General features: G+C 41.4%; 1 protein-coding gene and 1 long non-coding RNA gene across 3 annotated transcripts; one reads left to right on the top strand and one right to left on the bottom strand.

Moving 5' to 3' along the window:
* Positions 1 to 1,698: 1,698 nt before the first annotated feature.
* On the bottom strand, positions 1,699 to 3,933 carry LOC131930447 (uncharacterized). The gene is made up of 3 exons (XR_009384126.1): positions 3,901 to 3,933; positions 3,134 to 3,569; positions 1,699 to 1,816 (listed from the first exon to the last, which is right to left on the bottom strand). It is a non-coding gene; the product is annotated as an uncharacterized LOC131930447 (long non-coding RNA).
* A 3,126-nt stretch (positions 3,934 to 7,059) lies between these two features.
* Positions 7,060 to 11,280, top strand: LOC131930445 (uncharacterized). Of its 2 annotated transcripts, none has more exons than XR_009384125.1 (2): positions 7,060 to 7,840; positions 10,758 to 11,280. XR_009384125.1 is itself a non-coding variant. In XM_059286939.1 (2 exons), the coding sequence occupies exons 1-2, from the start codon at positions 7,553 to 7,555 to the stop codon at positions 11,012 to 11,014; spliced, it is 321 nt and encodes a 106-aa protein (XP_059142922.1). In that variant the 5' UTR covers positions 7,060 to 7,552; the 3' UTR covers positions 11,015 to 11,235. The 2 variants fall into 2 exon arrangements, 1 of the variants encoding a protein (XP_059142922.1); XM_059286939.1 differs by having other exon boundaries at positions 10,982 to 11,235.
* Positions 11,281 to 13,464: the final 2,184 nt, after the last annotated feature.

Below are 13,464 nucleotides of genomic sequence, written 5' to 3' on the forward strand. Positions count from 1 at the left end.
ACTCACACTCACGTGACTCAACATGGCGCTCAAATCACTGAGTCGATCTAATCTAGACACACCCAGCTCAACGGGCCAACGTTGCGTATAGCCTATAGACCTATGTGTCATTCAACACACGCTCCATGTTCTCTTGTTATCGTAAATTCAGCCGATGCAGTTTGTTTGGGGACACTTCCGCTTTAAGTTAGCGGTTTATATTGACAGTAATTTTGATCCCATGTTGCTATTGTCACACGAACTAACTGCATGTACAAAACAATAATACAAGACAGTGGCGTAGCGAGGGTCGGGTGTCACCCGGTGCGGCACTTAATGGTGTCATCCCCCAGAGGCGTAGCGACCCTTCCAGGGGAAAAACTTTAAATTTTCGATTTGCCCCCCCCCCCCCACCTCAAACTTTCGATTTGCACCTCTTACAAGACTATTTAACACTCGAATTAATCATTTAATTAAGTGGAATTATCATTTTTCTCTATATATTTTGCTATTTTTTGCCTTGGTGTCACCCCCCCTAAATGGTGTCACCCGGTGCGGTCCGCCCCCCCCCCCCCTCGCTACGCCCCTGATACAAGGCTCTATGCCAGGAGGGTGGAGTAGGTGAAGACAAAGCCATAACTGGGGGACATCAAAGATTGGTCTAGAGACTAGACTGTCAGTTGCAGAACTACTCAGGGGCATCAGAAGACCCAGACAAATGGCGGACAACGATGAGAAAATTAAATGTGTTACGCCATCGAACCCAATAACGGTTAAAGAATCCTGATTGAATGATTGATTAGTACATTGATTATTGATCGATCTTTGTTTATTTTTTTCCTTTGTTTAACAATAATACCTTTATATTTTAATTAATTAAAAATCAAGTAAAATATGGATTATTTGGGCGTAAATTTACATAGTTGGTTGCTGAGTGTTGTAAATTGTGACGTATTTTGTTAAGCAACCAACAGTCAGGTTGAGGTTAGCACTAGGGTACAGAGTTTCTTCCAGGCATATCTTCGAGAAGGGGGGGACGGGGACTCCACCCCCCCCCCCGAAATTTGTATACCGCCCCCCCCCCCCCCCGAACAAATAGAATTTATAAATTTCAAGTGCCCCCCGGAAATAAAAAAATCTGGAAGAAACACTGCTACTAGGGTAAGCACAAGACCAGGGGTGTGGGTAGGGGGGGGTGACGGGGGGAGGGGGTGACACCATGACCTAATCATGCAAACTATAGAGAAAACAATGTTACATTCAGCTGTATTAATAACCGACTATAGGTACATATAGTTAGTATTAACTGTGAACACTTTAAAGCTATTACCAGGGCAGGGGTGTGGAGGGGGGGGGGGGGGGGGTGACACCAACCTGCAAATTTTATAGGTGGATTAAAATAATGTGTGCACAAATTGAACTCGGAGGGAGGTGTTACCAATTGCAAATTGCAACAATATATATGGGCCTTCGTTGGATACACACATATATATATATATATATATATATATATATATATATATATATAATATATATATATAGAGAGAGAGAGAGAGAGAGAGAGAGAGAGAGAGAGAGAGAGAGAGAGACAGAGAGAGACAGAGAGAGAGAGAGAGAGAGAAAGAGCATATACTTTTTTCCTTTGGTGGGGACTGGGGGGGTGGACCACCATGCGGTGGACGCCCGACCTAGCGACGCCACGCAGGAGAAAATACTCACCAAAGTCATTACATTTTCTCGCCATCCACCTTTCTAGTTCCTTTCAATGAACTCCGGTGTTTCACACGACAGGACTCCTCAGGGTCCTGACCCCCGGGATGGGTTTTTGGGAGCAGGTCTGTGGAAGAGTGGTTTGGGTTACGCAGGGGTCGGGGGTTTGCATCCAGGTCATTGGATCAATTAATGAGACCTTTTTTCACATTTATGGAGCGGCGTGGTCGAATGGCAGAGCGCTAGCCTGCTAACTTGAAAGTCTGGAGGTCGAATCCCGGGCTTGAGTTCGCAGCACGTCACAGAGTCTAGCCAGCTCTGATAGGTGCCTGAACCGAAGGCTCGTCATAGTGTTAACCAGACTATAAGCCGGGGTTATAAAAACAGATGAACTCTACCTCAACTGCTCCGTGGATCGCCCTGGTCCGAAAGATACTGTTATGCATTTTGTAGTAAACATTAATATTGAAAAAAAAAACATTTGGCTTTTGTTTTACTGCAGGCAATGAAGTTAGTTTTTAAAATTAAATAACTGTTTCAGAGAAAATACGTTTCTAGCACAGTTCATAGCCCTGCTAGTGTGATACCCTGTATATGGCTTTAAATCTAGCCCTGACTGTATAATAATTTTCTTATAATTAGAACGGACATTAACTCAAACCCTAAGCTAAGGGCTACCATGACACACTATACACACTATATACATTAAACCTAAACAGGAAACCTCTAGCTAGACCGCACATTAATCCTTACCTTAACTACTTAGCTACAGCAAGATATCTACCAATATAAGCAGGAGGTATTACTAGACCGAACGTTAACCCTAATGTTAACCCAAACCTCAGCCATAACCCTAACCACTTACCCACAGCCCCCATGAAACACCATAAAGCATAAAACACACCAACATAACCAGGAAACCTTTAACTAGACAGGACGTTAACCCTAAACCCTAACCGTTACCTAAAGCCACAATGAAACACCATAAAGCATGATATAAACACCAACATAACAGTAACCCTAACATTTACCACTTAACCACACCCACCATGAAACACCATAAAGCATGATATAAACACCAACATAACCAGGAAACCTCTAACTAAACTGGACATTAACCGTAACCCTAACATTAACCACTTACCCACATCCACCACGAAACACCATAAAGCATGATATACACCACCATAACCGTAACCCTAATCGTAACCACTTACCTAAAGCCACCATGAAACACCATAAAACATGATATACACCAACATAACCGTAACCCTAATCGTAACCACTTACCTAAAGCCACCATGAAACACCATAAAACATGATATACACCAACATAACCGTAACCCTAATCGTAACCACTTACCTAAAGCCACCATGAAATACCATAAAGCATAATATACACTAAAATAACCAGGAAACCCTAACCCTAACCTTAACCACTTACCCACAACCACCACGAAACACCATACAGCATGATATACACCAACATCACCAGAAAACCTTCCATCGAGTTTGCGCCTAGGTACGCCACGCAGGCCAAAAACGTCGACACCACGTAGGCGCCGTTGGTGAGTTCTTGCAGGTACAGAACTAGAACACTGGCAGGAACATCATACAGGACGGGGATAGGGGGCGATCGTGTACGAGACGGCGTTGCAGACGACAAAAATAATAAAAAATGGCGATCGTCCTCGACATGTCCCCACAGTTTGGACGGGTGTTCCCTATACACTTTTCGTGAGGTGGCCATTTGTTGAAGGTGAGCTCCCTTTCTTCTATGACGGATCAAATCAAACTAAGAAAAGGTTGTTTCCCTTGAATTGCCTAGCGTAGGCGCTTGCAATCTCCCGCAAGGGGCAATACAAGTGGACCTCACTCAACTGGAACGAAAAATTGATTTATATGCTAAAATTGATTAAATGGGTTTATATTATAATGTTCATGAAATGCGTTTATATTATAGTTGATGAAATTATTTTGTATAAGGACTTCTTACATAAGTGTCCTCTAGTGTGACCTATTTTCTTCTTGACAACAGCTTTCTGAATTCAAAACATCTTTATTGTTTAAACGCTAGACTGCTTACACAATTAATAAGTATTAGATTGTTAACCCCTTTTAATTGTACATTGAGAAAAACTATTTAAATATGCATCAATCCAATTAACCACCATAAATAAAAGAAGTTTTCTCCTAATTAATTTGACTTACATTATACAGGGAACCGCTATGGAAGTTTTTTTTTAACCAACTAAATACGCGTTCACATTTGGTACTAAAGGACGCACGCATTTTGAGAAAACTGGTGCGCACATTTTTAATTTTTTTTTGGTTGCCTTAGAATCAAACACAGCACTGAGTTGTTGATAGCCAGAGAAAAAGGGGGAAAAAAGGAAAACAGTCTCTGTCTCATCACTCTGTTTGAAAATAAAAAGCTAAAAAATTTAAAACATTTATTTATTCTTCTACATTATTAATTTTAAGATTGTAAATTATTTCCTCCAACACAGTTAACCCTGCAAGCGCGCCAAGCCACAATCGTGGCTTTGCTGTTACATAACTTTTAACACGTAAGGCCACATTTAATTAAAGTATTACGGTTCTTATCAACTTGCGATAAAACATTTGGCCCGTTGACTACAATTTCAGCCTGCTTTTCTTTCTGGATTTGCTTCAATAGTTTTTTTTTTTCCCATCCAAAAGCAAACTACAAGGTAGCAGATGTTTACTTTGGAATTTTCTCACCTGGATGGGATGCTGTCCACAGCTATCGAGCCTCATCTGCCCGAGAAAATCTTAAAATTATTTCGTGTATTAACAAATGTCAGGTATTTAATTAATTTTAATTAATTAATTAATTAATCAACCAATTAATTAATTAACCTGTTAATTTAGAGATGGGACGGCATGGTCAAAAGAGCGTTAGGCTTCTAGCCCGAAAGTCTAGAGTTTTGGATTTCGGTTCGGATTTGTGAATGTAAGACGTCACTGAGTCGATCCAGCTTTTATGGGTACCTGGTTTACATTGGTGATAGTTAAGGCGGCTGGGCATATTATTTACCCACACTTAATTTATGTGGGTGAGACGACACTAGTTAAGATATTTATTTTGTTAATAAATTATATATTTTATTTTTTATTTTGTCCGGAGGGTGGGGGGGGGGGTGGGGAGCGGTGCTCCTGAAAGAAACTCTGTACTCGATTGACCGTCGATACTTTACTTTTTAAATAACCAAATGGAAGAAAGGTGACAAATGAAACTATGGCTCGTGTTCACAACATGTCTCTTCTCTATGTGAAATAGATACTTTTCTAAATAATTAAACTACATTTCGCTTTACCGTGAAAGCAAATCGGCCGCAGCGCAAACAGAAATTTCCGAAAACTGCGCATTCTCTCGCACCGTGCACGGCCCGCACAAAGTGTGCCCCAAAGTTGACATTGTAATGGCTAAATCTGCGGAATAGTTAAGGAAAAAAAAAACAGCAGTCCGCCTTAGGGACGACTTAAGCGGGGTAGGAGGTTAATTTTTAATACGTTAACAGTATTTGATAATCCACCAATAATCACTTTAAATAGATCCTCATCTAGATCTAGTATTCATAATGTCACAATGTGATCATTGAGTTTCCTAACGACTGAAAAGTTCTTTAAAAATGAACTAGGCTTTAGTTAGATCTAGAAACTAGATATCTATCTAGATCTACATCTAGAATCTAGATCTACATCTAGATTTAGATCCAGATCTACTAGATCTATAGCCCTATCTGCAATGTTTCTTCCAGGCATCTTTTTGCCCCCCCCCCCCCCCCCCCCCCCCCCGAGAAAAAAGTCTGGAAGAAAACACACAGCCTATCTTGTCTAAATTGCGGTTAAAAACATGATTTTCAGAGGTAGACTAGATTCTTCTAGGAAGAATAGCTTATCGAAGCTATTTTGTGTGTGCAAGTATCGTCACCCTTAAATTTTACTAGATCTAGATAACATCTAGATCTAGTTTCTTGTCAGAGTTTGTTTATATGGACTTGGCATGCTGTTGTCGATGTTGATAGAAGGCTGATGACATCTGCTTGATTAAGCTATTACTTTCATCATTATTTTGTTTTTGTTCATTTCGAAACATAGAGCCTCCGTCAAACTGCCTCCTCTTTACGGTCTCCTGACACTTTTTTCAACCTCTCCCGAGTCTTTCCTCCTTTTATTCCCCCCCCCCCCCCGAACAGTGCATTGCCATAGCTTCTTGGGTCGACCTCTGCCCTGGGGGGTTCCTTTCCGAGCAGTGTTTCTTTCACTTTTTTTTCTCCAGGGAGGTGGCACTTGATGTTTTGCCCCCCCCCCCCCCCCCCTCTCGAGAGATGCCTGGAAGAAACTATGACTCCACGATCTGTCAGGCTCTGTTGCCAGTATCTTAATCTTTCCTGAACGTGTCCCCCAATCCATCGCCATTTCCTGTTCATGATATGCGTGTCTGTAGTTTCCCCCATAGTTTTGTATTTGCTATCATGTCCTGCCATTTTTATTTTCAAAGTAGATATAAACGTTTATAAAATTCTGGGATTCTTTTAGTTGTCCTGCTGTTCTGGCTGTTCTTCTTCTTCTTCGTTCTTAATTTTTAGTGTTGGCAGGGATCGAGTCTTATCTGCCAGAGGGTTGAACTCGACACTTTTTTCGAATTTATCAACCATGAGCTTTGCCGACTCGACCATGCTTCCATCACAATTAAGGATTACGTGTCCAACTGGTTATGCGCCATTGAGGCCATTGGCTCCGATTTCAGCCTGCTTTTCTTTTTGGATTTGCTTCCATAGCCTTTGTCCAACCAAGAACAAACTACAAGGCAGCATTTGTTTGATTTTGGAGTTGTCTCTCCTAGAAGAGTGGCTGTCCCCAGCTAACGAGCCTCATCTGCCCGAAGGTTCGAACTCGAGACTTTTCGGTTAGCAATCATATGCTTTACCGACTCGACCACGCCGACCCCACTAGACTTGCTTTAACGTTGGAGATCTAGGTCTAGGACATTATCACCCTGGGAATTACCCCCACCCCCCCCCCCCCCCAGCTAGAATCCTGACTCTATACCACCTATATATTACCTTAATCCTAACCTTAAGAAAAAGACCAAAACCTAAGCATTCAACAAGCGCTTAACTTAACCTTCACGCTAACCCTAGCTGTACCTGAAGCAATGAGGGGGGGGGGGGGTAATGTCCTACTGGCCGGGGGGTAATTGACTTGGGGGTAATTGACAGGGGTAATTACTCCGGGGGGTAATGTCGGGAGGGGGTATGTCAGGGGGGACTAACGCCCTGTTCCCGGGGATTCTTATTTTAAATGATTAACTTGACTTTGATTTTTTTTTTACTTGCAGCAACGGGTAATCTACAACAGCGAACCCCCTCCATACTGACGGGATGTTAAGAGACTACGTTGAGCTTAAGTTGATCCCCGCCCTGCCTTGAAACGAGCATCGTGGAGACATCGATACCTCTCGCTTGTACCACATCGATACCGCTCGCTTGTACCACATCGATACCACTCGCTAGTACCACATCGATACCACTCGCTAGTACCACATCGATACCACTCGTTTGTACCATATCGATACCACTCGTTTGTACTACATCGATACCACTCGATTGTTCCATATCGATACCAATCAGTCTTACCAGATCGATACCACACGCTTGTACCACATCGATACCACTCGGTCCTACCACATCGATACCACTCGCTTGTACCACATCGATACCACGCAGTTGTACCATATCGATACCACTCGGCCTTACCACATCGATACCAGTCAACAGCGCCACCCCTGGTCATCAAACCACGCACCACTCCTCCGCCGTCACGTGAACCGGAAATGCCCCCAAAACGAGACAACAAGCCCAGAAACTCATTCCTGAACTTCGACGCCCTCATCCTCTTTTGTACATTCATCTGCGCCAACGGAGTGGCGTTCGCCATACGCCAGGACATGGCCGTCCTGATGGCGACGCCGACGATATTCGTCATGCACCAGGTGGGGCTGATCGGAAAGAAAACCGTGGTCTTGGTGTTCGCTATTGGACTGGCGTGGTTGGCCTACTTGCAGACTGAGTCCTTCTACATTCTCGCAGTGCACAGCATTTTCTACCTGGGGATACTTTTGGTAGGTCCTGGGTTGGGGTTGTTGTTGAAACTGTTGGTACCAGAGGCGTAGCGAGGGGGGGGGGGTGGCGGGGGGGGACATATGTCCCCGGGCGCCGACCTTGGAGGGGGGCCGCCAAAATGGGTTTGAAAAACAAATTGAAAGTTTGAGGGGGGGGGGGGGTGCAAATCAAAAGTTCGAGGGGGGGGGGGGGGGGTGCAAATCGGAAGTTTGTCCCCGGGCGCCGGGAAGGGTCGCTACGCCTCTGGTTGGTACGGCCTGGGTTAGGGTTGTTTTTAAAGCTTCATTTGGATGCAGAGCATGGTAGTGCGATAAAGGGTGGAGGGGTTGAGGCTAAAGTGTAAGAGCTCGACTCCTAGTTCTGTCAGAATTTTAAACATCATTTGTTTGCATACATGGTGGTGCACTAAAGGGTGGAGGGGTTGAGGCTAAAGTGCGAAGTTCGAATCCTTGTTCGGCCTCAATTTTGAGCTTCATTTTGGTTGCAGAGCATGTTGATGCAATAACGGGTTAGGCGAGAGTTCGAATCCTCGTTCTGCCAGAATTTTAACCTAGTTATTATCCCGGGGAACACGAAAAACTAAATTAGGCAACCGATATTGATTGATGTGGCAGCTAGTAATTTTAAATTAAAGCACTTAATTAAAACAAGGAAACGTGGATTGAAGATACAACCACAGTTTTTTTTCAACTGACCCTTGTATTTTCTCTCAAACAGCTCACATCCATTAAAATTGGCCCCACTTTTGCCTATCCATCTAATATGTCCCCCACATAAAGATCACCCCATTCAAAATGCCTCTACATGTACGCATAATAAGGGGGTTGGGGGTGAAGGGGGGGGGGGGCGGACTAAACTTTCCGGGGGTAGGGGGCGGACACTAGTAAAAGTATATATTTTTTACATGAATTATATTTCGTTCAAGGGAGGTGGGGTGGGGGTTAGACGTTATTTTAAGAGATGCTTTAAACAAACTCTGGTTATACCTACAACGAACCTGACACATTGCATGTAGATTTAACACACATTTCCACTACCAACTGTTCCTACATCATCACACGAGTCTCAGTAAACAGCATCAGGACTAACCTTTAGGTCAAACAATTTGTAGTAAGTAAGACATTACCTTACCCCTTGTCGAGTACTAATTCAGGCAGATGAGGTTCGTTAGCTGGGGACAGCAAACCGTCTGACAACTCCAAAATCAAGCTAATTATGCTTTCCGTATTGCTCTTGGATGGACAACAGTGGCGTAGCCAGGATCTTCTCAAGGGGGGGGGGGGTTCCAATTTTTACCCGGGGACAAACTTTCGATTTGCACCCCCCCCCCCCTCAAACTTTCGATTTGCACCCCCACCCCCTCAAACTTTTGATTTGCACCCCCCTCATACTTTTTATATGTACCGAAGGGTCTATGGGGGGTATGACCCCCCCTGCCTACGCCACTGATGGACAAAGGCTATGGGTGAATATCCAGAAAGAAAAGCAGGCTAGAGTCGAATCATAAGGCAATATGGCGCATAAAACTTAATTGTGTTGGAGAAAATCCCCTTCAGTATTACAAGTGAGAATGGAGAAAATAAAATAACTTATCGGCCTTAAATCTGATACGGTTGGGGTAAAGGGCGTGGGTAGTGGTCTAGATGGATACAATTTTCTGGCATTAATTACATAAAAATGCCAGGTTTGGGGGTCGTCCAAAAATGACGTCACACTCGTAGGGGGGAGGGGGGGGTCCGCAATTTTGTGACGGTGTGTGATGAGGGGGAGGGGGGGGTCAGATGGTGCGACGTCACACTTTTGCATTATAAAAAAGCAATGTTAGAAAACGAATTTTATTACGTTTTAGAAAACTGTTTTAATAAATTGTAATAGCAATTGATTAAAATACTCAATTTTGACAGAGTTCAGACAAGATTTTGGAAAAATATAGCTGTTTAAAAAAAATTCAACTGCAATTTTGAGGGGGTTGTAGGCTGAGGTGTGACGTCATTTTAGGGGGGGGGTCTGGCTTTTTGTGACGACGTGTGACGGAGGGAAGCGGGGGGGGGGGGGGAGGTAAAAATCGTCCAAAAAAAGCCTGACGTCATTTATGGATGACCCCTTTCTTTCTTTTAACTTTACCGATATCATGTATCGTGGAATTTTTTTTTTAAAAAAAGGGGGGGGGGGGGAACGTAGCTAGGGGAGGGCGGGTGGGGTGGCCGTCCAAGGCGCCAAACTAGGTGAGGAAAAAATAAAAAGCTCATTGTGAATTATACACATTCTAAATTAAAAAAAGAAGACTGGTTATTGGATTTACAGACGGATTTAACTGACTGATGCATCAATGTATGACACCGAATGAAATACTGTTACAGGATAGTGCAGAGGCGTATCGAAGGGGGGGGGGGGGTGCGGACCGCATCGGGTGACACCATTTAGGGGGGTGACACCAAGTCAAAAAATATCAAAATGTATAGAGAAAAACTTGAGGGGGGGGGTGCAAATCGAAAGTTTGGGGGTGGGGGGCGCAAATCGAAAATTTGAGGGGGGGTGGTGCAAATCGAAAATTTGTTCCCGGGAAGGGTCGCTACGCCTCTGGGGGGTGACACCATTAAGTGCCGCACCGGGTGACACCCGACCTCGCTACGCCACTGGGATAGTGTCTGGTAATATGCGAAACCAACCTTTCCAAATGGAGAAAGGGGTGGGGGGAGGGTGATGAGCTTTTTAGCCAACTTGATAAACTATATATAATGTAAGGGGGGGGGGGCGCAAAACTGATCGTTCGCCCGGGCACCGGAATGGGTCGCTACGCCTCTGGAGGGGGAGAGGGAAGAGACGACGATGTGATAATAGTAGAGGGGGATGGGGGGTAATGTCCCAAACCAACAGTCAAACATGATGCGAAATGAGAGCTGTGTTTATTTTCAGAAAAACATGGCGGACAGCAACGTAGCGGGGGTCTACTGAGAACTCTAGCGTGGTATTCACCTTTAGCTAGCACGAGAAACGTCCTTGACCCGTTAGATAACTCGAGAAACACTTTTCAACTTTAGATAACTCGAGAAAACGTCTTTCAGCCTAAGATGTCTCGAGAAATGTGCTTCCCTTTAAGATCACCTTTGGATAACTCAAGAAATTTGCTTTATTTCTAGATAACTCAAGAAATCAGCATCACCTTTATATAACGAGCAATGTCCATCCCCACTGAAAACCAACAGAATGTTCATCTGCAATGAAAGCCATGTTTTGTTTCGTTTACAATTCAGTTTGACATCATATTTGTAACTTTTTACCCATCCCCCATCAAAAATAATATCAAATCTAGCTATTGAAATAAATACAACGAAAACACTTTCTATTTTTTCCATTTTTCTAGTGATATAAATAAACAAATGTAGCTTTAGAAGGGAAGGAATTAAATGTTTTTTAATTATTGTCTATGTGTTTTGTGGGAATGTAATTTTATTTTTTTTACCTTGGTACAAAAAAAAAAAAAAAAAAATCAAACACAAAATATTCTTAAACTAAAAAAAACCTTAAAATTGAAAACAAAAACATTTCTGAAATTAATTGTTTACTTTAGCTTGTGGCAGTTGCATATGTACAGTGACACATATTTTTTTCATAAGTCATAAAACTACAGCCTATATATAAAACAGAAATAAAATACTTAAATTATCCAACAAGTTTTCTAAGCAGCACCTTATTGGCAAAACGAATGCCCTTGTTGTACTAATAAAAAAAGTCTAACAAATTAAAATTAGCTTTGTAAATAAATGAAAAATAAAATTAAATAAAGTCTATGTATATTTCATGCTTCAAATCTTTGTTTCTTAAGCATATTTCATGCCAAAATAGTCTAATGGACAGAATACTAAAAGTTGTAGTTTTGCCTAGTACAGTTTACAATAAAAACTAAAGAATCCTCTTTAGACCTAGCTATCCATTGGGCAACTGAAGTGGAGTTCATATGCCGAATAGTTTATTCATGGACATTGTCACATAAAATGGAACAAAAATTGACTATAAATTATATAAGCTGCACAGGAGAAATTGTTTAAATTTTTTATAAAATTGTGTTACTTAAACAAAAACAGATACATATTTGCCAACAAAACACCATCCAGAGTACACACTGTGTTTACTGACACCATATGGGCACTGATTCGCTCAATGGTAGGAAAATTAAGTCTCCCCCAAAAAACAAGGGTGAGGAGAACTTGTTTAGGATACCATCACCTCCCAGCATCAAGTGAGATGCAACCCTCAATGTTGACAAATAAAATTCTTCCCAACAACACCTAGCAACAAGAACTTTTCAGTTTTCGTTATGTGATGGGCCACACATGGCGCAAGCGGTAGAATGACCAATGACAAAGAAACATGGAGAACGACGTAGATGGCAGCCTATACCACTGCAGGAGTGATGAAAGAGGATTACAAAGACACTGGTCAGCACAATGACCAGCCTACACAGACTCTCCCAGATGTAATTAGGCATGTACTGGATGGGCAAAACAAAAACCTGTACTGAACTGCACACAAATTTTGACAGGTATTTTTATGCTCAGGTTGTTTATCTCTAGATAAATTAAATACAAAATCCTTACATAGACTGAATAATGATCCACTTCGAGATTGAAGAAGAATAATAAAAGGATTTTAAAAAATACATATTCATATTCTTAAGAAACTTAATATTTTCATTAAAAAAGGACTTCGCATATATTTTTTTATTAAGAAAGAAAAAAATAATTTTGCTACAATACTGGGTTAAGGTGATGATCTTGAAGACCACAGCATTTTTTAAATTTCTGTTAATAAAATCTTTCTAACATTTTGTTTTGGATTGCACACAAATGCTTTTTTTTTCAAAAACATTGAATAAAAAGTTCACTAAATTATAAACAAATATTTATTTATTGAAAAAAAATGTGGAATTACTCAGGGTATACACTATCCACAAGGACATTTTTAACAAGATTAAAAAAAAACAGCCAACACAGATGTTCTTAGCTTGTTAGGTAAACACTCAACTTTAACACGTCAGAATATGACATTCATCAGAAACATAACTACAGAAATTGACACAATTATATACATATCAATTTACTAAATTGATGGTGAAACATGATACAGTTTTCTGTGTTATAATTATAACCAGTTTAAAATAATGTGTGATAGAAAATCAGATAAATCACTGATTTATTCCTACCATTGACATCTACAAAATGAACCACTGACATCCTACAAGACAGTGAACCAATGACTTACTATAATATACTGAACCATACTTACTCCAACATACTTAACCACTGACTCACTAAAACATACTGATCCACTGACTTACTGCTATGTACTGAAATAATGACTCACATTAACTTACAGAAGTACAGACTTACTATAACACACTAAACCACTACAACAAATTAAACTACTGACTTACATTACCTAACTGAATCACTGACATACATCAACATACTTATCCACTGACTCAATTAGTTTACATTCACTTTCAAAAGATGACTAATGAAAGCTTAATATAAAGATACTAGCCACCAAAAAGCATTGAAAAAAATCAGTAAGGAGAAACAGATTGTTCTAATAAAACAATTTAAAAAGTATAGTGAAACTG

Source organism: Physella acuta, unplaced genomic scaffold (assembly GCF_028476545.2).
Source record: "Physella acuta isolate Inbredline_101_S28 unplaced genomic scaffold, ASM2847654v3 ptg001777l, whole genome shotgun sequence".
Classification (NCBI taxonomy): Eukaryota; Metazoa; Mollusca; class Gastropoda; family Physidae; genus Physella; species Physella acuta.

Coding starts and splice junctions, on each gene's coding strand:
- LOC131930445 (XM_059286939.1), top strand. CDS start 7,553: ATGCCCCCAAAACGAGACAACAAGCCCAGAAACTCATTCCTGAACTTC. Junction 7,841..10,981: donor TCTACCTGGGGATACTTTTG/GTAGGTCCTGGG, acceptor CTTTATTTCTAG/ATAACTCAAGAAATCAGCAT.